Below are 20,890 nucleotides of genomic sequence, written 5' to 3'. Positions count from 1 at the left end.
CTCTACTTGAAATATTATTTGTCAGTAATGGGATACAATAGTGTCCCGACTGTGTAAATTGTAAGTCCACCATCTTTCCAAAAACTGTTGCCTTATCCTGTTCCATATCCACTTTCATGTGTGCTTTCTTCATCGACGGTCTGCTCAGAAGCAAAGGTATCTCACTTGATACAACATCCGTGCTAATGAAATGATTCACTCTGGCAATATTGCAAGGGATCACCACTCTTTTCAGCGACTTCAGAGTATTATCATCCCCAAACCTGAAACTTGTGGAACTTTCAAATTCCTTAACCTTGTTACGATTTTCAGCATTCAGAGAGTCCAGGTAACATTTTAACCAGTCAATTCCACACACAATAGATGTGCAGTCACTGTCCAATACAGCACAGTTGAAGGATTCTGTAACCAACACCCTCATTACTGGAGTAAAACTGCTTGTTGATAGGACAATGCCTTCTTTCTGGTCACTACCTTTTTTCTCTGCTGACTCTTCCGTGTCATGTATCGCTTCAAACACTCTATCATAATGAGTTGGACAGTTGAAAGCATAATGGTATTGAGAGTCACATCGAAAACATCGATTTAGCATGCCCTGTGCATTTCTGGGGTTCATCTTCCTACTGTAGGTTCTAACTGGGTTACTATCTTCATAATTTCCTTGTCTCGGTCTCCTTCTATAGTCTTGAGCCCTGTTCGTAGCCATACGATTTCGCCATCCTGTTAGTAGTGTATCTTCCATATTCTACCTTATTGCAGGCTGACCTATTTGGGTCATCAGAGCCATCGGAATCGAATGTTTCCCCAGAAAGTTTTGTGAAGCTTTTGTCATCTGTTCGAATAAGGTATCCTTATCAGTAAACTGAACTCCTGTCAAAAGCAGGAGCCCATCCATGTTGCTCACTCTAGCACAGTCATGTAATTTAACGGCCAACACAGACTGTGGAAATTCCAGGATGTGTTTCTGCAGCCTTTTATATAGTCTGCCAAATTCCATTATATAGACTTCCATGGAGATATCCTCCATTTTCCGGAACTTATCAAAATCCGACCATGTTTCATACGCACTTAACAAGTCACCTTTCTTATAAATCTTATCCATCACCAGACCTTCTTCTGAGTCTAACTCTTCCAATTCCAGCTCAGAAAGCACTTTGCTCCGGATTTTACTGCCATATGGTAGAGAAAGAGCCAATGCCATACCTTGCTTTCGCTTACCCAAAGCAGTTACCTCAGTCCACATAACTACTGCACTTCTCCATTGGTCATACAATTCCCTTTCAGAAAATGAGGGAGGATAGTCATGTCCAGCCATCTTTATCCTCGGTTCAGCCATATATACCTTTTTTTTTTCTTTTCTCACTCACTCCTTGGTTTGATCTGGAAAAGTCGTATCTTTCAACCCTTCACATTTACACAGCAACCATCCTCTGCTACCAATTGTTAGACGTTTTAATTGCTGTGATATGAAGAGTCCAAAGTTCTGTTCCTTTTTCACAAACACACCTTTATTTCCTTCCAACAGCCTTTGCACAAAACTCTAACTATACATCACCTGACAGAGGCCACCTGAAGCCCCTTTACATATCAGTGTCATTTAACGGATACTTAACATAAATGAGACAATTAATTGCAATGTCTCTTAACCCATTACTTAACAAAGAGGACTGTCAGAGAATACAGCAAAATATAGATAGATTGGATAGTTGGGCAGAGAATTGGCAGATGGAGTTTAATCCAGGCAAATGTGAGGTGATGCATTTGAAGATCCAATTCAAGAGCGGACTGTATGGTCAATGGAAGAGTCCTGGGGAAAATTGATGTACAGAGCGATCTGGGAGTTCAGGTCCATTGTACCCTGAAGGTGGCAACGCAGGTCGATAGAGTGGTCAAGAAGGCATAGAGCATGCTTGCCTTCATCGGACGGGGTATTGAGTACAAGAGTCGGCAGGTCATGTTACAGTTGTATAGGACTTTGGTGAGGCCACATTTGGAATACTGCGTGCAGTTCTCGTCGCCACATTACCAGAAGGATGTGGATGCTTTAGAGAGGGAGCAGAGGAGGTTCACCAGGATGTTGCCTGGTATGGAGGGTGCTAGCTATGAAGAAAGGTTGAGTAGATTAGAATTGTTTTTGTTGGAAAGACAGAGGTTGAGGGGGGACCTGATTGAGGTCTATAAAATTATGAGAGGTATGGACAGGGTGGATAGCAACAAGCTTTTTCCAAGAGTGGGGGAGTCACTTACAAGGGGTCATGATTTCAAGGTGAGAGGGGGAAAGTTTAAGGGAGATGTGCGTGGAAAGTCTTTTACGCAGAGGGTGGTGGGTGCCTGGAACGCTTTGCCAGCGGAGGTGGTAGAGACGGGCACGATAGCATCATTTAAGATGCATTTAGACAGATATATGAACGGGCGGGGAACATTGGAAAATAGGCGACAGGTTTAGATAAAGGATCTGGGTCGGCGCAGGCCCAAAGGGCCTGTTCCTGTGCTGTAATTTTCTTTGTTCTTCTTGTTCTGAAATATGTGATTGCCTTCATTAACTGTGCTTGCTTCATTCAAATGTTACTCTGTGCTGGCCTATTATTGGGAGTTTAAATCAACTATGTTATTAGGATTTGGCCGGCTCGCAAATTGGCTGCTGTATTTCCTACATTCCAACAGCGACTACAATGTTAAATTAAAAACACTAAGGCGTTTTCTGTAATTATCTTTCTGTAATTACCTGCCACTGGAATAATTCAGCACAATTATATGTTCAACTAGGGTTCAAATCCAATCATTAGGAAGGATTTGGAGAAGGTACAGAGATTTTCCAGAATAGTTCCAGAAGTGAAGGATTGCAATTGCGTTGGTGGATTGGAGAAGCAATGACTTGTTTCCATGGAGGAGATAAGATATAGTGGAGATTTAATAGAGAAGCTTAAAAGGGTTTAGTTGGAGTAAATGGAGAGAAATGGCTTCCAGTGGCTGAACGGCCAATAACCAAAGGACACAGATTTATAAAAAGCAGAGGCAATGTAAGGAAAATGTATTTACACTGCAGGTTGCAGTGATCTGGAATGCATTGCCTGATAATGCAAACTTTCAGAAAGGCAATTGGATAAATATTTAAAGGAGAAAAAATTGCAGGAAAGAGACTAACTGGGTTGCTTTTCAAAAGAACCAGCACAAATGCGGTGGACTGAATGCCCTCCTTCTGTGCTACCATTCTACAATTCAAAGAAAGTCCATTTTTCCAATTCAAGGCAATTATTCAACTTCATTTGTGCTTCTGAGCTTCTCTGTCAGGAAGGCCCACTCAACTCCTGACCTGATTGCAGCCTTGGTCCAAACCTGGGCAATTGAGATGAACTCCAGAGATGAGGTGAAAGTGACTGCCCTTGACATCAGGGCAGCACTTGACCAAGTGTGGCATTAAGGAGCCCCAGCTAAAACTGGAGTCAGTGAGAATCAGGGGCATACCCTCCACTGGTTGGAGTCGAAACCAACACAAAAGAAGAGAGCTGTGGTTATTGGAAGTCAATCACTTTAGCCCCTGGACATGGCTGCAGACTTTCCTCAGGTTGTTTCCTAGGTCCAACCCTCTTAAGCTGCTTCATCACTGACCTTCCCTCCGACATAAGATCAGAACTGGGGATGGTTGTGGTAATTGCACATTGTTTTGTACCATTCAAGACTTAACAGATACTAAAGCAGTCTGTGTTCAATCTGTGGACAACTTTCAGACTCGGAATGATAATTGGCACACAACATTTATGTGGTACAAGTAACCCACCTTCAGCAATCTAACCATCTACCAACAGCATTGCCATCTCTGAATCACTATCAAAATCCGTGGAGTTTATTACCGACTAGAAACATAACTCTACCAACATTATAAACACTGCGGCTACAAGAGCAGGTCAGCAGCTGGGAATTCTGTGATGAATAACTCACCTCCTAACCCCCCAAAGCCTGTCCACCATCGTCAAGGCACAAGTCAAGAGTGTGATGGAATATTCCCCACTTGCATGGATGAGTAAAGCTCCAACAACACTCAAGAAGCTCAACAATATTCTAAAGCAGGATTGGCATCCTATTCACCACGTTCAACATTCACTCCCCGCAGCACTGAAGCACGATGCCAGCAGTGTGTACCATCACAAGCAGAAAGTTGCCAAAGTTCCTTTGACAGCACCTTCCAAACCTGCAAACATGACCATCTAGATCAGAAGAACAATAGCATCAGATCCATGGGAAAGACACAATCTGTAGGTTCTCCTCCAAGCCACACACCATCCTTACTTGGAACTATATCACTGCTCCTTCACTGTCACTGGGTCAAAATGTAGGACCTCCCTCCCAAATGGCACCGTGAGTGTACTGACGTAGTTCAAGAAGGTGGCTCACCACCACCTTCTCGAGGAAAATCAGGGATAGGCAACAAATATTGCCCTTGCCAGCAATTCTCACATTTCACAAAATAATTAAGACTATATAAATATATATATTTCACAACAGCAAATATTTGGGTTCTCCCCTTTAACGATTGACAAACCTGTCACTGTTTGGAATAATGCATCTTTCATCCACACCCAACAGTCTGTATGACCTTGGACTATATGAGAGCAAGAATTTGTGTGATCTTTATGGATATGTTGATGTTTCACTGAAGTTAGCAATAACTTAGAGAGAGGATGCTGCATTCGAGACTTCAAAATAACTTCTCGTTTATTGTGATGTCCTTGAACCTTTGCCAGCAAATTCATTGATGTAGCGCCTTTAACTTGGCAAAAATATCCCAAGAGGCTTTAATAATAATAATCTTTTATTGTCACAAGTATGAGGTTACTGTGGAAAGCCCCTAGTCGCCACATTCCAGCTCCTGTTTGTGAATGCTGGTACGGGAACTGAACCCGCACTGCTGGCCTCCGTTCTGCATCACAAACCAGTTGTCCAGCCCACTGAGCTAAACCAGCCCTGTCTTTACAGGAGCAACCATTAGAGAGACAATGGCAAAGAGGGGGAAGTCAGCAACCGCTAAGAGGGCAGAATCGACCAAGAGACCTCAAAGGATTGTGGGATTGTAAGAGACTGTTGAGATCCAGAGGGACGAAGGAATTCTTGACAGAGGGGCACGGCCGCACACTGGTTAGCACTGCTGCCTCACAGCGCCAGGGAATTTGCTGGAGCAAAACCTTTAGAGGAACAGTTTTAATCTTTAAATTTCAACATTAGAAGCTACCCCTGTATCACAAGCAGGTTAACATCTACATGACTCCAGGACAAAATAAATTAAAAAAGACAGACGTGGCTGGTTTTTGTAGGGTGGAAATTGCAGTTCACTTGCAGCGTTTTGAACAATGTTCCATTGATACCAGCACCCGACTTTCAACAAGTGCTCCAGTTGTCAGATGAAACAAGAACTCTCAAAGCTATGAAACACCATTCAGCAATGAAAGCACACACAGTTCCCAACTGCAACACAGCAATTTTGCCTCGGGCTCTGCAACTTGTTCAACCACAAGAGGAGACACACCGCCTTTTAATGCAGGTTCTCACAGGAGAAAGAATAGGGGAAGCAGAGAATGTTCTCTGCGAACAAAGAAAGTCAGGATGCTCAGAATTATTTCGGGTTTTGATACAGAAAATGGGGAAAAAATTGCTAAAATAAAAGACACCGAATTAAGGTAGCTGATAAGACAGGGATCTGGAAGGGAAGGATGCGGTTTCAACAGACAGCTTTCAAAATGGATATACAGTTAAACAACAACAATCTACAGTGATAGAGCAGGAGACAGAGGGGCACGGCCGCACACTGGTTAGCCCTGCTGCGTCACAGCGCCAGGGACCCGAGTTCAATTCAGGGATTAGGTGACTGTGGAGTTTGCACTTTCTCCTCGTGTCTGCGTGGGTTTCCTCCGGGTGCTCCGGTTTTCTCCCACAGTCCAAAGATGTGCAGGTTAGGTGAATTGGCCATGCTAAATTTCCCCTTAGTGTCCAGGGATGTGCAGGTGAGGTGGGGTTACGGGGGGTAGGGTGGGAGGAGTAGGCATAGGTAGGGTGCTCTTTTAGAGTGTTGGCGCAGACTCGATGGGCCAAATGGCCTTCTTCTGCACTGTAAGAATTCTATGGTTCTGTGACTGATTAGATATGGACTGGGGCTTTCCAGTCCTACCGTGGCATGACCCGCCGTTGGAGATGTGGCAGTGAAACCAAAAGTCCATTAACTTTCAGCGGGTCTGGAAAATCCCAACTATGGGGCAAAATGTTATGGCCCTGTCACAAAAGGGGTGGGGCTGGAAAATGCGGCAAGCCATTCAAAAGTCCATTGACTTCAGCGAGAGTGGAAAATTCCGTCAGCGGAAAATCTCCCCATTGCTTTTTTTTATAAAGCTGGCACAACAACGATGGGCCGAATGGCCTCATCTGTTGTACGACTCTAATCTTTTCAGGTTATTGAGTTATTGGTCTTTCTGTATTTTCTTATAAGTGATTCGCAGCCCCGTCTGACCTCATTGGCTGCGATACCTGTACATTTCTGTCACATTTGCCCAGGATCTCAAAAGTAAATTTCATTAGTTACTGGATCTGCACTGAACCTCCACTGACCTCTTCTCATCTCTAGAAAGCAGTGGAATATCACATCAGACCTCATTTTAAACCTTAGTCAAATTTGCTGAAGAGGGTATCGTCGACTTACTTGGGAGGAGCAAGAACTTCCTCCAGATATTCTTCAATTTTGTTAGTATCGGTCTTGACTTCGCCATTGTAAATGAGGAAAGGCGGCTGACAGCCTGGCGCAATATCCTTCAGCATATCTGGGTTCCTGCAATGGAAATGGACATTCATTATGTTTAAAGACTCCACTGAACAAGGCCGAAGTGAAGCCCGGGGCTCAAGTAATTCAGTGGCAAAAAATAAATTGGTAAAAGAAATCAAGCGATGCATGCGGTAGGTTAAACATGTGCAGCTCAGGGGCAGATTAGCATTTGTGGAGCCTGTACACAGCAAACAAACCAAAAATATGATAGGAATACTGCCTTCGGCAATCAAAGCATCGTAGATTTTGACATAATTTGCTTTTTCCGTACTGCTGTGTTTAAATATTCTATGGGCCTATTTCATCATGTTAGCTTTAGGCGATCGGGGAGGAATATTTCTGTGGTGGATACACACAGGCCTCCAATGTTATTGATGTCCAGAACAAGAGATTCTTAATCTGCCTCAGGGCCTTCCTGACACGAAGTAAGCTTTAGAAAAATAACGGGGGCTGTTTTAACTCGTTCCTGGCCATCTTAAGAACATGAAAAACAGGAGCAGAAATATATCAGGCAAACCTGCTTCACAATACGATCCACCTGATTTTCAGCAATTTTTGCCAATCACCTCTATAAACCCCAATTTCAAGATCCATTGTCAAGCTCCCATTCTTCTACTCTTACTGCGTTATAATTCCATGGGATTCCAACTAATTTGATGGAAATCAAACTAAATTAAATAAACTGAGGAACAAATTAAAAGGGGCAGCCTCATAAAGGGAGCCTTAAATAAAGAAAATCACAAATGAAACTTAAAACACAAACAAAAATGATTCCAATACCCTCCAATACTTCATCCAAATGGCTATGAATTATTCATGTAAATGAGGCTGGTTACCATTTATTTGAGCACAAGATCTAAAGTGACAGACCACTGTGTGTATCATTGTCCAGCGCCCTCCTATGTGGTCTTCCATAGTGGGGCTCTGGGGCAGTCAGGAGGAGGAATCCGGTCTGATTTTCTTTTTTATATAAATTTAGAGTACCCAATTCATTTTTTCCAATTAAGGGTCAATTTAACGTGGCCAATCTACCTGCCCTGTATATATTTGGGTTGTGGGGGTGAAACCCACGCAAACTCCACACGGACAGTGACCCAGAGGGACTTCTGGTTGCGGCTATGCCTAGGTAGGTCGCACGTTCGGCAGCTCGCGCCGGGACCGGACCTTTGGGCTCTTGAGAGGGGCCCCAGCGGCAATTGTTCGACGGCTTCCAGTGTGGGAAGGTGACAGCAAGGTCCCCCCGACAGTATATGGATTGGACCAGGAGTGGAGCGGTTAAAAAAGTGATCCTGGTGCAGCGAAAAGTGCGAGGGAGGAAAATCAAGATGGCGGCGGGTGGAGACCAAGCAGCGTGGGCGCAGTGGGCGCAGGAGCAGCAGGAGTTTCTTAAACGCTGCTTTGAGGAGCTGAGGACAGAAATGGCGGCGCCAATGAAGGCGGCGATTGAGAAGCTTGTGGAGACCCAGAAGACCCAAGGGGTGGCGATCCGGGAGGTGCGGCAAAAAGCCTCGGAGAATGATGACGAGATCTTGGGCCTGGCAGTGAAGGTGGAGGCGCACGAGGCGCTGCACAAGAGGTGGGCGGAAAAATTTGAGGACCTGGAGAATAGGTTGAGGAGGAAGAATCTTCGGATTCTGGGTCTCTCTGAAGGAATGGAGGGGCCCCGATGCCGGGGCATATATGAGCACGATGCTCAATTCGCTGATGGGCGCGGGAGCTTTCCCGAGGCCCCTGGAGCTGGATGGTGCTCATCAAGTCCTGGCAAGGAGACCCAAAGCCAACGAGCCGCCAAGGGCTGTAGTGGTGAGGTTCCATCGCTTTATGGACAGAGAGTGTGTCCTGAGATGGGCCAAAAAAGAGCGGAGCAGCAGGTGGGAGAACACGGAGATCCGAATGTACCAGGACTGGAGTGCGGAGGTGGCTAAGAAGAGGGCTGGTTTCAACTGGGCAAAGGCGGTGCTCCATCGGAAGGGGGTGAAGTTCGGGATGCTGCAGCCAGCACGGTTGTGGATCACGTTCCAAGATCGGCACCACTATTTTGAAACGCCTGATGAGGCAAGGAACTTCATACAGACTGAAAAGTTGGACTCAAATTGAAGGTTTGTCGTGGGGGAATGTTTACTGTGTTTGGGGAATGTTCTTTTTGTTTGAGTGCTGGGCGGGGATGGGTGAATGGGTTTGATGTGGGGGCTGTGGGAGAGTGTGAGCGTCGGTGTTGGAGAGGCAGGGCCCCATGGAGGAAGAGGGGGGTGGAGGCCTGGGGATGGGGAGTTGGGGTAAGGCCGCAAAAAGGAGCTGCGTCAGAGGGGGCGGGGCTGACTCAGGAAAGCGCGGGCTTTTTCCCGCGTTAGGGAAGGATGGGGGCGGGACCGGGGGGAAGGGCGCTGCTGGAGAGGAGCGCACACTGACTGCCAAGGGGTGGGGGGATTCTCACACTGGGGGGTCGATGGAATGGCAGGAGAGGCCGGGGTCAGCAGGAGTCAGCTGACTTACGGGAGTGTCTTGGGTGGAGCAAAATTGCTAGATGAGGATCTAGCAGCGGGGGGGGTTCGGGGGGGGGGGGGGGGCTGGAAACGAGACTGTGCTGCTGCTGCATTGGCCAAAGGGGAGCTGGAGGTAGGAGAGGTAGTCAAGGTGGGGGTCCGCCACCTGGGGGACTGGAGGGTGCGGGAGGCGCGGGCATGTGGCTGGCCTAGAAAAGGAGATGGCTAGTCGGTGGGGGGTGGCGGGGGCGAGTAGCCCCCCCGATCTCGCTGATAACTTGGAATGTGAACGGGCCGGGTGTTCGCGCACTTAAAGGGACTGAAGGCAGACGTGGTTATGCTCCAGGAGACACATCTGAAGGTGGCAGCTCAGGTTAGGCTGAGAAAGGGATGGGTAGGGCAGGTCTTTCATTCAGGGCTGGATGCGAAGAACTGAGGGGTTGCAATACTGGTGGGGAAGCGGGTATTGTTCGAGGCACTGAATGTGGATGATGGAGTCGATATGTGATGGTGAGTGGTAGGTTGCAGGGGGCGCGGGTGGTACTGGTGAACGTATATGCCCCGAATTGGGATGATGCTGGATTTATGAAACGCATGCTGGGTCGTATTCCGGATCTGGAGGTAGGAAGCTTGATATTGGGGGGGGACTTCAACGCGGTGCTGGACCCAGCACTGGACCGTTCTAGGTCCAGGACGGGTAAGAGGCCGGCTGCGGCCAAGGTGCTCAGGGGGTTTATGGACCAGATGGGGGGAATGGATCCATGGAGGTTTGCCAGGCCGCTGGCCAGGGAATTTTCCTTCTTTTCCCACGTCCATAGAGCCTTCTCCCGGATAGATTTTTTTCATTTTGAGCAGGGCGCTAATTCCGAAAGTGGAGGGAACGGAATATTCGGCCATAGCCATCTCGGACCACGCCCCGCATTCGGTGGAGGCTGGAGTTGGGGAGGAGAGGGACCAGCGCCCTCTGTGGCGCCCTGATATGGGACTGTTGGCGGATGAGGGGGTGTGCGGGCAGGTGCGGGGGTGTATTGAAAGATATTTGGAGGCCAACGACAACGGGGAGGTGCAGGTGGGGGTAGTCTGGGAGGCGGTGGTCAGGGGAGAGCTAATCTCCATTAGGGCCCACAGAGAGAAGAGAGAGGGCAGGGAGAGGGAGAGGTTGGCGGGGGAGATTTTAAGAGTGGACAGGAGGTATGCAGAGGCTCCCGAGGAGGGGCTACTTAGGGAGCGACAGAACCTCCACACGGAATTCGACCTGTTGACCATGGGGAAAGCAGAGGCACAGTGGAAGAAAGCGCAGGGGGCGATGTATGAGGAAGGGGAGAAGGCGAGTCAGATGCTGGCACATCAGCTTCGTAAGAGGGAGGCAGCGAGGGAGATTGGTGGAGTTAAGGTTAGAGGGGGTAATACGGTGCGGAGTGCGGTGAGAATAAACAAGGTATTTAGGGACATCTATGGGGATCTGTACAGGTCTGAGCAACGATTCCTAGATCAGCTGAGGTTTCCGAGGGTGGAGGAGGAGGAGGTGGCTGGTTTGGGGGAGCAGATTGGGCTGCAGGAGCTGGTTAAATGATTGGGGAGCATGCGGGCGGGGAAGGCCCCGGGGCCGGATGGGTACCCGGTTGAATTCTACAGGAAATACGTGGACCTGCTGGGCCCGTTGCGAGTGAGGACTTTTAATAAGGCGAGGGAGGGGGGGGGCCTTGCCCCCGACAATGTCCAGGGCGCTGATTTCTTTGATCTTGAAGCGGGACAAGGATCCACTGCATTGTGGGTCGTATGGACCGATCTCGCTCCTCAATGTTGACGCTAAGTTGCTGGCGAAGGTGCTGACTACGAGAATTGAGGACTGTGTCCCGAGGGTGATTCATGAGGACCAGACGGGATTTGTGAAGGGTAGGCAGCTAAATACAAATGTGCGGAGGCTCCTCAATGTGATTATGATGCCCTCGGTGGAGCGGAAGAAGAAGAAAGAAGAAATCACTTATTGTCACAAGTAGGCTTCAAATGAAGTTACTGTGAAAAGCCACATTCCGGCGCCTGTTCGGCGAGGCTGGTATGGGAATTGAACCGTGCTGCTGGCCTGCCTTGGTCTGCTTTCAAAGTCAGCGATTTAGCCCTGTGCTGCGGAGGTAGTGGCAGCTATGGATGCGGAGAAGGCCTTTGATCGGGTGGAGTGGGAGTATCTTTGGAAGTGTTGCGAAGGTTTGGATTCGGGGAGGGGTTCATCAGTTGGGTCAGGCTGCTATATAGAGCTCCAGTGGCGAGTGTGGCTATGAACTGGCGGAGGTCGGAGTAATTTCGGCTGTACCGGGGGACGAGGCATGGGTGCCCCTTATCCCCCTTGTTGATTGCACTGGCAATTGAGCCGCTGGCCATGGCACTGAGGGAGTCCAGGAAATGGAGGGGATTGGTTAAGGGGGAGAGGAACACCGGGTATCGCTGTATGCCGACGACCTGTTGTTGTATGTGGCGGATCCAATGGAGGGGATGGCGGAGGTCATGCGGGTCCTTAGGGAGTTTGGGGACTTTTCGGGGTATAAACTCAACGTAGGGAAGAGTGAGCTCTTTGTGGGGCATTCAGGGGACCAGGGAAGGGGGATAGACGAGCTACCGCTGAAGAGGGCGGAAAGGAGCTTTCAATACCTAGGTATCCTAGTAGCTAGGAGTATGGGGGCCCTGCATAAGCTCAATTTGACGCGGTTGGTGGAGCAGATGGAGGAGGATTTTAAAAGATGGGAAATGCTGCCACTCTCACTAGCGGGTCGGGTGCAGTCAGTCAAAATGACGGTCCTCCCGAGGTTTCTCTTCGTGTTTCAGTGCCTTCCCATTATGATCCCCAAGGTTTTTTTCAAACGGGTAAGCAGGAGCATCATGGGATTTGTGTGGGCGAATAAGACCCCGAGGGTGAAGAGTGTGTTTCTGGAGCGTAGCAGGGACAGGGGGGGGCTGGCGCTGCTGAATCTGTGTGGCTATTATTGGGCAGCCAATGTGGCGATGATCCATAAGTGGGTAATGGAGGGAGAGGGGACGGCGTGAAAGAGGCTAGAGATGGCGTCCTGTGTGGGCACGAGCCTGAGGGCGCTGGTGACGGCACCGTGCCGCTCTTGCCGACAAGGTACACCACGAGTCTGGTGGTGGCGGCGACGCTGAAGATCTGGGTGCAGTAGAGGCGACACAGGGGCGAGGTGGGAGCCTCGGTTTGGTCCCCGATTCGGGAGAATCATCGCTTCGTCCTGGGAAGGATGGGTGGAGGGTGACGGATCTGGCATCGGGCAGGGATTAGAAGAATGGGGGACCTGTTCATCGATGGGACGTTTGCGAGCCTAGGGGTGCTGGAGGAGAAGTTTGGGCTACCCCCGGGAAATGCTTTCAGGTACATGCAAGTGAGGGCATTTGTGAGGCGGCAGGTTAGGGAATTCCCGCTGCTTCCGGCACGTGGGATTCAGCACAGGGTGATTTCGGGTGTATGGGTTGGAGAAGGCAATGTTTCGGCGATTTACCAGGAGCTGAAGGAAGAGGAGGAGGCCTCGGTGGAGGAGTTAAAGCGCAAGTGGGAGGAGGAGCTTGGGGAGGAGATAGATGAGGGTCTGTGGGCTGATGCCCTGAGTAGGGTTAATTCTTCCTCCTCTTGCGCCAGGCTCAGCCTAATACAGTTCAAAGTTACTCACAGAGCGCATATGACAGGGGTGAGGTTGAGTAGGTTCTTTGGGGTGGAGGACAGATGTGGGAGGTGCTCGGGGAGCCCGGCAAATCACATCCATATGTTCAGGTCATGCCCGGCGCTGGATGGGGTTTGGAGGGATGTCCAAGGTGGGGAACGCCCGGGTCAAGCCGAGCTGGGGATTGGCATTATTTGGGGTATCGGATGAGCCGGGAGTGCAGGAGGCGAAAGAGGCCGGTAGCCCGGCGGTGGATTGTGCTACTCTGGAAAGATGCGAAGCCCCCTAGTGTGGAAGCTTGGATCAATGACATGGCACGGTTCATCAAACTGGAGAGGATAAAGTTTGCCTTGCGAGGGTCTGTGCAAGGGTTCCTCAGGAGGTGGCAACCGTTCCTAGACTATCCCGCGGAGCGTTAGGAGGAGGTCAGCAGCAGCAGCTGCCCAAGGGCGGGGCAGGGGGGGTGGGGGGGTTTCTTTTGGGGTGGCGTTTGGGTGAAGGTGGGGGGGCGTTCCCTATTTGTGTTTTTAAATGTTGTATGGGGGGTTATTGTATATGGGGGAAATCCAATGTATAATTTCTGATTGTTGTGTTCTTGTTTCTTTCTTTTTGTTGGGAGTTTTGCTGAAAATTTGTTGAAAGATTTGAATAAATATATATTTTTTAAGAAGACAGTGACCCAGAGCCGGGATCGAACTTGGGACCTCAGCGCCGTGAGGCAGCAGTGCTAACCACTGCACCACCATCCTGTCCTGGTCTGTTTTTCTCTAGGCCGTCTAATCCTTCTACCAATTACTTTAAATCTATGACTCCTAGTTCTTGACCTCCAGATGATAGCTCCTTACAATCCATTCTATCTAGCCGCCTCATAATTCTATACCCTTCAATTTAATCTCCCTTCTGTTCCAAAGAAAACTCTCTCAGCATATTCAATCATTCCAGGTAATTAAAATTCCCCAGTCCTGACAACACCCTTCTAAATCTCCTCTGGACCCTCTCTAGTGCGATCACGTCCCTCCTATAATGTGACAGCTCTCCAGGTCCTCTTGGGTCGATCTGAAAAAACACAACCTTACAGCAGGTCAGTCTTTCTGTGGGTAGTTGGACTCATGCTCAATAACTTGATCTGGTGCATCTCTCCTGGAACAAGCTTATGCAGTCAGCCACAGCAGTCTCAGGAATTACTTGTACTCAAGTATAAATTCCGGTCCCTTTGACTAGTTAGTAATATGTGGTTCTGAATTTCTAAACACTACCATTTCATTGCATCGCGGGCTTCAGTTCTGGTCGGTATCTCCTCAGGATCTGAGGAGACTATTGTATAACTCCAGAGATTTTTTTTTAAATGACTGCGCTTGTAATCCATGCTGTCTTTTTGCAGATCTTTCTCTTCCTACAATATAACATGTTCATCTCGTTCCTCCTTAAATGCATCCATGCTTTTTGCCTCAATGTAATCTTTGTGGCTCCATTCTGGAGAAGGACGTTTCTCCTGAATTTCCTATTAGTTGTATTCCTGTTTATCTTATACTTAACTAACTTTTGTCGGCCCAAAATGGAAACATCTCTCCGTCTATCAAAATCCTTCATAATCTGAAGGATTACTCCTCAGACTTCCATTATTGTAGAGAAAAGAATGTTCAGACATTCCCCATTGAAATGCATCATTTGCTGTTTCTTCCGATACTATTTTGAGACCTGTTCCTATATTTCGACAGTGGCGTGTCTTTAGAAAGACTCCGCCGCCTGACCAACACTTTGAGCTCATTAAAATAAAAGTGCCGTTTATTTCTTTACTACCCTATTTTATTTTGCGGATTTTGTTTTCTCTACACAGTCTGAATTTCCTTTGGCACCAGGCTGCCCGCTATCATTGTTGTTTACTCTTCAACACATGTCTCAAGAGAAACCAACTGCCTTGTCACAGACTGACTGATGCATGAATTATGTGACTTTCTACCCCACCCATATTGCATAACCTCCACCCATAGCCGAACACTTAGGTAGACCAACAAAAGACCTTTTGTTAATGCTTAGCGCTGTCATGTTTAACTAATAATGTTCAAAAAGAAAACTCTCAATTAAAGTCTCAAACCACCGAAAGTGGGGTCGGGAAACAAATATGAAAAGGAAAAGCAACATTTGAGGCATGGACACTGTGCCAAAAAAGGTAACCCCGAATCTTGTTTACCTGTAAAATACATAAAGTGGGAAAGGGAATATTTTTCAACTGCTGCCGGGAAGTACCGCCGATGATGTAGAGTAAAATCCTCCATCATTTCAATCACTTGCATTAACCCAACACTTGCGATAACACTAGTGTGACATGTGACTTGTCATGACACACAATATGTCATCTTAATCTCTCAGAGATTAATAGCTCAACTCTGATTTTCACTGACTATTGTTTATTGTTGTCCTTTTGCCAGGAAGAACTGAATTAAGAACATAAGAACGAGGAGCAGGAGCAGGCAATTCAGCCCCTCGAGCCTCCTCTGCTATACAATACCATCGTGGATGTTCTAATTTTGGCCTCAACACTTTTCTGCCTGTTATCCATAACCCTTCAAAACCCATTACTAATTAAAAATCTGTCTAACTCCTCCTTAACTTCACTCACTGTCCCAGCATCCACCGCACTCTGGGGTAGAGAATTCCACAGATTCACAACCCTTTGGGAGAAATAGTTTCTCCTCAACTCCGTTTTAAATTTGCCACCTCTTATCCTAAGATTATGACCTCTTTTTTTAGAATACCCCACAAGAGGAAGCATCCGCCCTACGTCGACGTTGTCAAAACTCTCTATCATCTTATAAACCCCAATTAGATCTCCCCTCGTTATTCTAAACTCGAGAGAGGAGAGGCCTAAACTGCTCAATCTCTCTTCACAAGACAAATGCCTCATCTCTGGAATCAACCTGGTGAACCTCCTCTGAACTGCCTAGAATGGAACTACATCCCTCAACAAATAAGGGACCAAAACTGCATACAGTACTCCAGGTGAGGTCGCAGCAATTCCAAGTACAGTTGCAGCAACATTTACCTACTTTTATACTCTATTTCTTTAGCTATAAAGTCCAAAGTTCTATTTGCCTTCCTGATTACCTGCCGTACCTGCGTTCTAGTTTTCTGCGATTCATGCATGAGGACACCCAGATCCCTAAGCACCAAAATGTCTGATGTTTCTCTCCAATTAGATAAGTTGCTTTTCCATTTTTCTGACCAAAATAGATAACCTCACACTTATCCACGATAAACTCCATCTGCCAAATTCTGGCCCACACACCTAACCTATCTCTCTCCATTTGCGAATTTCTTATGGGGCTGTGTTATAACCTGCCTGCTTACCATTGGCTGGGGACTAATGACAATCCCACAATCCTGTGGGAGTATGAGCTTCCCCAATGAGTGGGGCGGAGAAACCATTAGTAAACTCCAAGTATAAATAAAGCTGGCCAGTTTGGAACCAAGAGGAAGGAGTGTGCAGCAAGGGAAGTTGCTGCTGCTGTTATATATATATGTTATTGTAAATAAATGTTATTACTTTGTATCCTTAAAACTCGTGCTGGATTCTTCGTGGCCCTCACAAAACTGGCGACGAGGGTTGAAGTGAATAGCTGTCTACACTGCTGAAGCCACCTCCCTGGATTTTTGTTGGATACAGGTTGGAAGTTGTTTTCTATTATACCATGCCTCTGTACGGACGTTTGGATGTTTTTGATGCTGCGCTGGAAAGCTGGAACCAGTACACACAACGGATGCGTTACTATTTCCGGGCAAACAATATCACCGAAAACGAGCGCCAGGTGGTCATATTGCTCACCGCCTGTGGCCCGCATACGTTTGGGGTGATTAGGAGCCTTACGTACCCAGCTGCGCCGGACACCAAAACGTTTGATGAACTTGTGAATATAGTGGGGCAACATTTTAACCCAACCCCGTCCACGATAGTCCAGCGTTACCGGTTTAATACCGCTGAGAGGACCCCTGGAGAATCCCTTGCCGATTTTCTATCCAGGCTACGCAGGATTGCGGAGTACTGTGACTATGGTGAGACCTTGTCAGAAATGTTACGCGACCATTTGGTTTGCGGTATTAACACTGCGGCCACCCAGAGAAAGTTGTTAGCTGAGCCAACATTGACTTTTCAACAGGCCATTCAAATAGTATTGTCCCGAGAGAGCGCAGAACGAGGAGTGCAGGAGCTACAGGGAATGGAAGTACATGCCTTGGGGCGCAACCCCTTCCATCCGAAAATGTCCCCCCGCACTCCTGCGGTACCTTGGGCGAGGCGACGTCCAGACCGACCAGTGGCCGTCGGACATTTCTCCCCAAACCAATGGATGAGGAGCCATGTCCGTGTCAGACTTGTAGGCGCCGACCCCGTCGCGGACGGCGGTCCTGGTGGCGCCAGAGGCGCCGTCGTTCCGACCAAAACTGGGACCCGCCCAGGGGTCATACCTTCCATGTGGATGAACCTGCGGCGACTACTCCTAAGGACGTGGAGACGGAGGACGACTGCCTGCAGCTGCATTGTGTGGCAGCTCCCCGTGTGGCCCCCATTAAGGTGACAGTACGGGTCAATGGTCACCCACTTGAGATGGAGTTGGACACCGGCGCAGCGGTCTCCGTGATCGCCCAGAGGACATTCGACCGCATCAAGCAGGGTATACAGACCCTTACATTAACCGACTCACAGGCCAGATTGGCCACCTACACGGGGGAACCACTGGACATTGCAGGAACTACAATGTCCCCTGTTGTTTATGGACGCCAGGAGGGGCGATTCCCACTTATCGTGGTGCGCGGCCATGGGCCTAGCCTGTTGGGTCGGGACTGGTTGCGCCATTTGCGGTTGCAATGGCAGCACATCCTCCAAACAGTTTCTGGAGGGTTGACTGAGGTGCTAGGACGATACCCAGATGTATTCCAGCCTGGTTTGGGGAAAATAAAAGGGGCCGTAGCCCGTATCCAAGTCGAACCAGGAGCCACGCCGCGCTATTTCCGGGCGCGCCTGGTGCCTTACGCCTTGCTCGAGAAGGTAGAAGGGGAGCTCACTTGTTTGGAGAGTTTGGGTATTATCAGGCCCGTCCGTTTTGCTGACTGGGCAGCACCAATTGTACCTGTAATGAAGCCAGATGCCACAGTTCGCTTGTGTGGCGACTATAAACTTACAGTGAATACGGCTTCCCGACTCGACCGATATCCAATGCCTCGCATAGAGGATCTCTACGCGAAGCTTGCAGGTGGACTCTCGTTCACAAAATTAGATATGAGTCACGCCTACCTGCAGTTGGAGCTGGACCCTGCCTCCCGACCATATGTAACGATTAATACACACCGGGGCCTGTATGAATATACACAGTTGCCCTTTGGAGTATCCTCTGCCTGCGCAATTTTTCAACCTGTTATGGAGGGCATTTTGAGAGGTTTACCACGTGTCGCTGTCTACTTAGATGACGTTTTGATTACAGGACGTCGGAGCAGGAACATTTGGAAAATCTGGAGGCTGTCCTTAGACGCTTTTCGGAGGCTGGAGTCCGTTTACGTCGCACAAAGTGCGTATTTCAGGCAAAGGAAGTAGTCTACCTGGGTTATCGGGTGGACCGCCAAGGTTTGCACCCAGTCGCAGAGAAGGTGCGTGAGATTCAATAAGCCCCGGCCCCGACTGACACTTCGCATCTTCGTTCTTTTCACGGTCTCGTAAACTATTACGGGAAGTTCCTCCCCAATCTGGAAACTACGCTGGCCCCGTTGCACCTTCTGCGAAAGAAAAATCACACCTGGGTTTGGGGTCAGCCGCAAGAAACCGCTTTCCGGCGGGTAAAGCAACAATTGTCGTCGTCTGGGATACTAACCCACTATGATCCTGGAAAGCCTTTGCTCGTCACATGTGATGCATCCCCGTATGGTATTGGGGCCGTCCTATCCCACAAGATGGAGAACAGGGCCGAGCGACCGATAGCTTTCGCCTCCCGCACATTGACTGCAGCGGAGAAAAAGTACGCGCAGATCGAGAAGGAGGGCCTGGCAGTGGTTTTTGGGGTGAAACGCTTCCACCAGTACGTGTATGGCCGCCATTTCACTATCGTGACTGATTATAAGCCTCTGCTGGGACTTTTCAGAGAGGATAAGCCAATACCGCCCATTGCTTCCGCACGGATCCAGCGCTGGGCTTTGTTGCTTGCTGCATACGAGTATTCTCTGGAGCACAAACCAGGAACGCAGGTAGCAAATGCCGACGCACTGAGCCGATTGCCTTTATCGACCGGCCCCATGTCGACCCCCACGACCAGTGAAGTGGTTGCAACCCTAAATTTCATGGACACCTTGCCTGTCACGGCATCACAGATCCGTGAGTGGACCCAGACGGAGCCAGTCCTGTCAAAGGTTCGGCACATAGTCCTGTATGGTAGGCAGCATAGACAGCTCCCAGGCGAGTTGCGGGCATTTTCCTCCAAGCTGTCAGAATTCAGCGTGGAAAACGGCATCCTCTTGTGGGGGATTGCGTGTGATTGTCCCGGAAAAAGGCCAGGAGCTGATACTAACAGAATTGTACAATGGGCATCCAGGTGTGACCAAAATGAAAATGTTGGCCCGGAGTTATGTCTGGTGGCCGAGCCTCGACACCGACATTGAGAAGGTGGCCCAAAACTGCTCCATCTGCCAGGAGCATCAGAAGCTTCCGCCGGCCGCGCCCCTACATCACTGGGAATGGCCAGGGCGGCCTTGGGCACGCTTACATGCAGATTTCGCAGGCCCTTTTCAAGGATCCATGTTCCTTCTATTAATTGACGCCCAGTCTAAATGGCGAGAGGTGCATAAGATGCAGGGGACAACGTCCTGCGCAACAATTAACAAGATGCGTTTGTCTTTTAGTACGCATGGCCTCCCCGAGGTGCTGGTCACGGATAACGGCACTCCATTCATGAGTGAGGAGTTTGCGAGGTTCACGAAGATGAATGGCATACGCCATATCCGCACTGCCCCTTACCACCCGGCTTCAAATGGATTGGCAGAGCGCGCAGTGCAGACATTCAAAAGAGGCCTAAAGAAGCAGTCTTCCGGATCAATGAACAAGAGACTGGATGCTCGCTTTTTGTTTACGTATAGGACCACCCCCCCATACAGTGACTGGGGTAGCTCCCGCAGAACTCCTAATGGGCCGGAGACTTCGCACCCGCTTTAGTATGGTTTTCCCGGACATTGGCACAAAAGTACGCCGCACACAAGATTCGGCAGTTTGCGCCCGGTGAACCAGTGTTCGTTCGGAATTTTGCTGGTGGTGCCCAATGGGTTCCTCGCGTAATCTTTCGCCAAACGGGCCCTATATCTTACCAGGTGCAAGCCCAGGGCCGTCTCCAGCACAAACATGTAGACCACGTTCGGTCCAGAAGACTATCCCCTCAAAAGATTCCCCGCCCCCGGAGCTCATTTCTACAGCCACAGAGACCAGTGACAAGGGAAGGTAGTCCTCACAATCTTCCACTGGTGCCTCACTCGAAGCCTGCGCAGGTCGTTACAGAACCGAATGGATAGAGACGCTGACATGACAGAGGCAGCAGACTCTGACTCCGAGATGGAGACACAGGATGCATCAGAGGGGGAATCCTCGGGTCCACGGGGCCCTGGATGTACAACCGTTGCACCGTTCATCACGGAAGCGGCGGTCTCCGTCTCGTTACACGCCGCCTGATCCAGCACCGCGTGCAAATGGTGTCCGGCCTGCGGCAAAACGAGTCCGACGCCCTCCTTCGCCAGGGTCTTCGGTGGATTCCTTGGACTTTGGGGGGGCGGGATGTTATAACCTGCCTGCTTACCATTGGCTGGGGACTAATGACAATCCCACAATCCTGTGGGAGTATGAGCTTCCCCAATGAGTGGGGCGGAGAAACCATTAGTAAACTCCAAGTATAAATAAAGCTGGCCAGTTTGGAACC

At 49.0% G+C, this 20,890-nt stretch overlaps 1 protein-coding gene across 1 annotated transcript in view; it reads right to left on the bottom strand.

The window, feature by feature from the left end:
* Window positions 1-20,890, bottom strand: part of LOC140399088 (chloride intracellular channel protein 4-like) — a 72,356-nt gene that overhangs the window by 15,300 nt on the left and 36,166 nt on the right. Inside the window, exon 3 of the mRNA XM_072488219.1 lies at window positions 6,686-6,811. Coding sequence (XP_072344320.1) covers window positions 6,686-6,811 — 126 coding nt within the window. The remainder of the gene's footprint in view (window positions 1-6,685; window positions 6,812-20,890) is intronic.

This window comes from Scyliorhinus torazame, chromosome 22 (assembly GCF_047496885.1).
Source record: "Scyliorhinus torazame isolate Kashiwa2021f chromosome 22, sScyTor2.1, whole genome shotgun sequence".
Taxonomy (NCBI): domain Eukaryota; kingdom Metazoa; phylum Chordata; class Chondrichthyes; order Carcharhiniformes; family Scyliorhinidae; genus Scyliorhinus; species Scyliorhinus torazame.
Note: the sequence above shows the minus strand (reverse complement) of the source record. Positions and strands in the feature narration are given on the sequence as shown.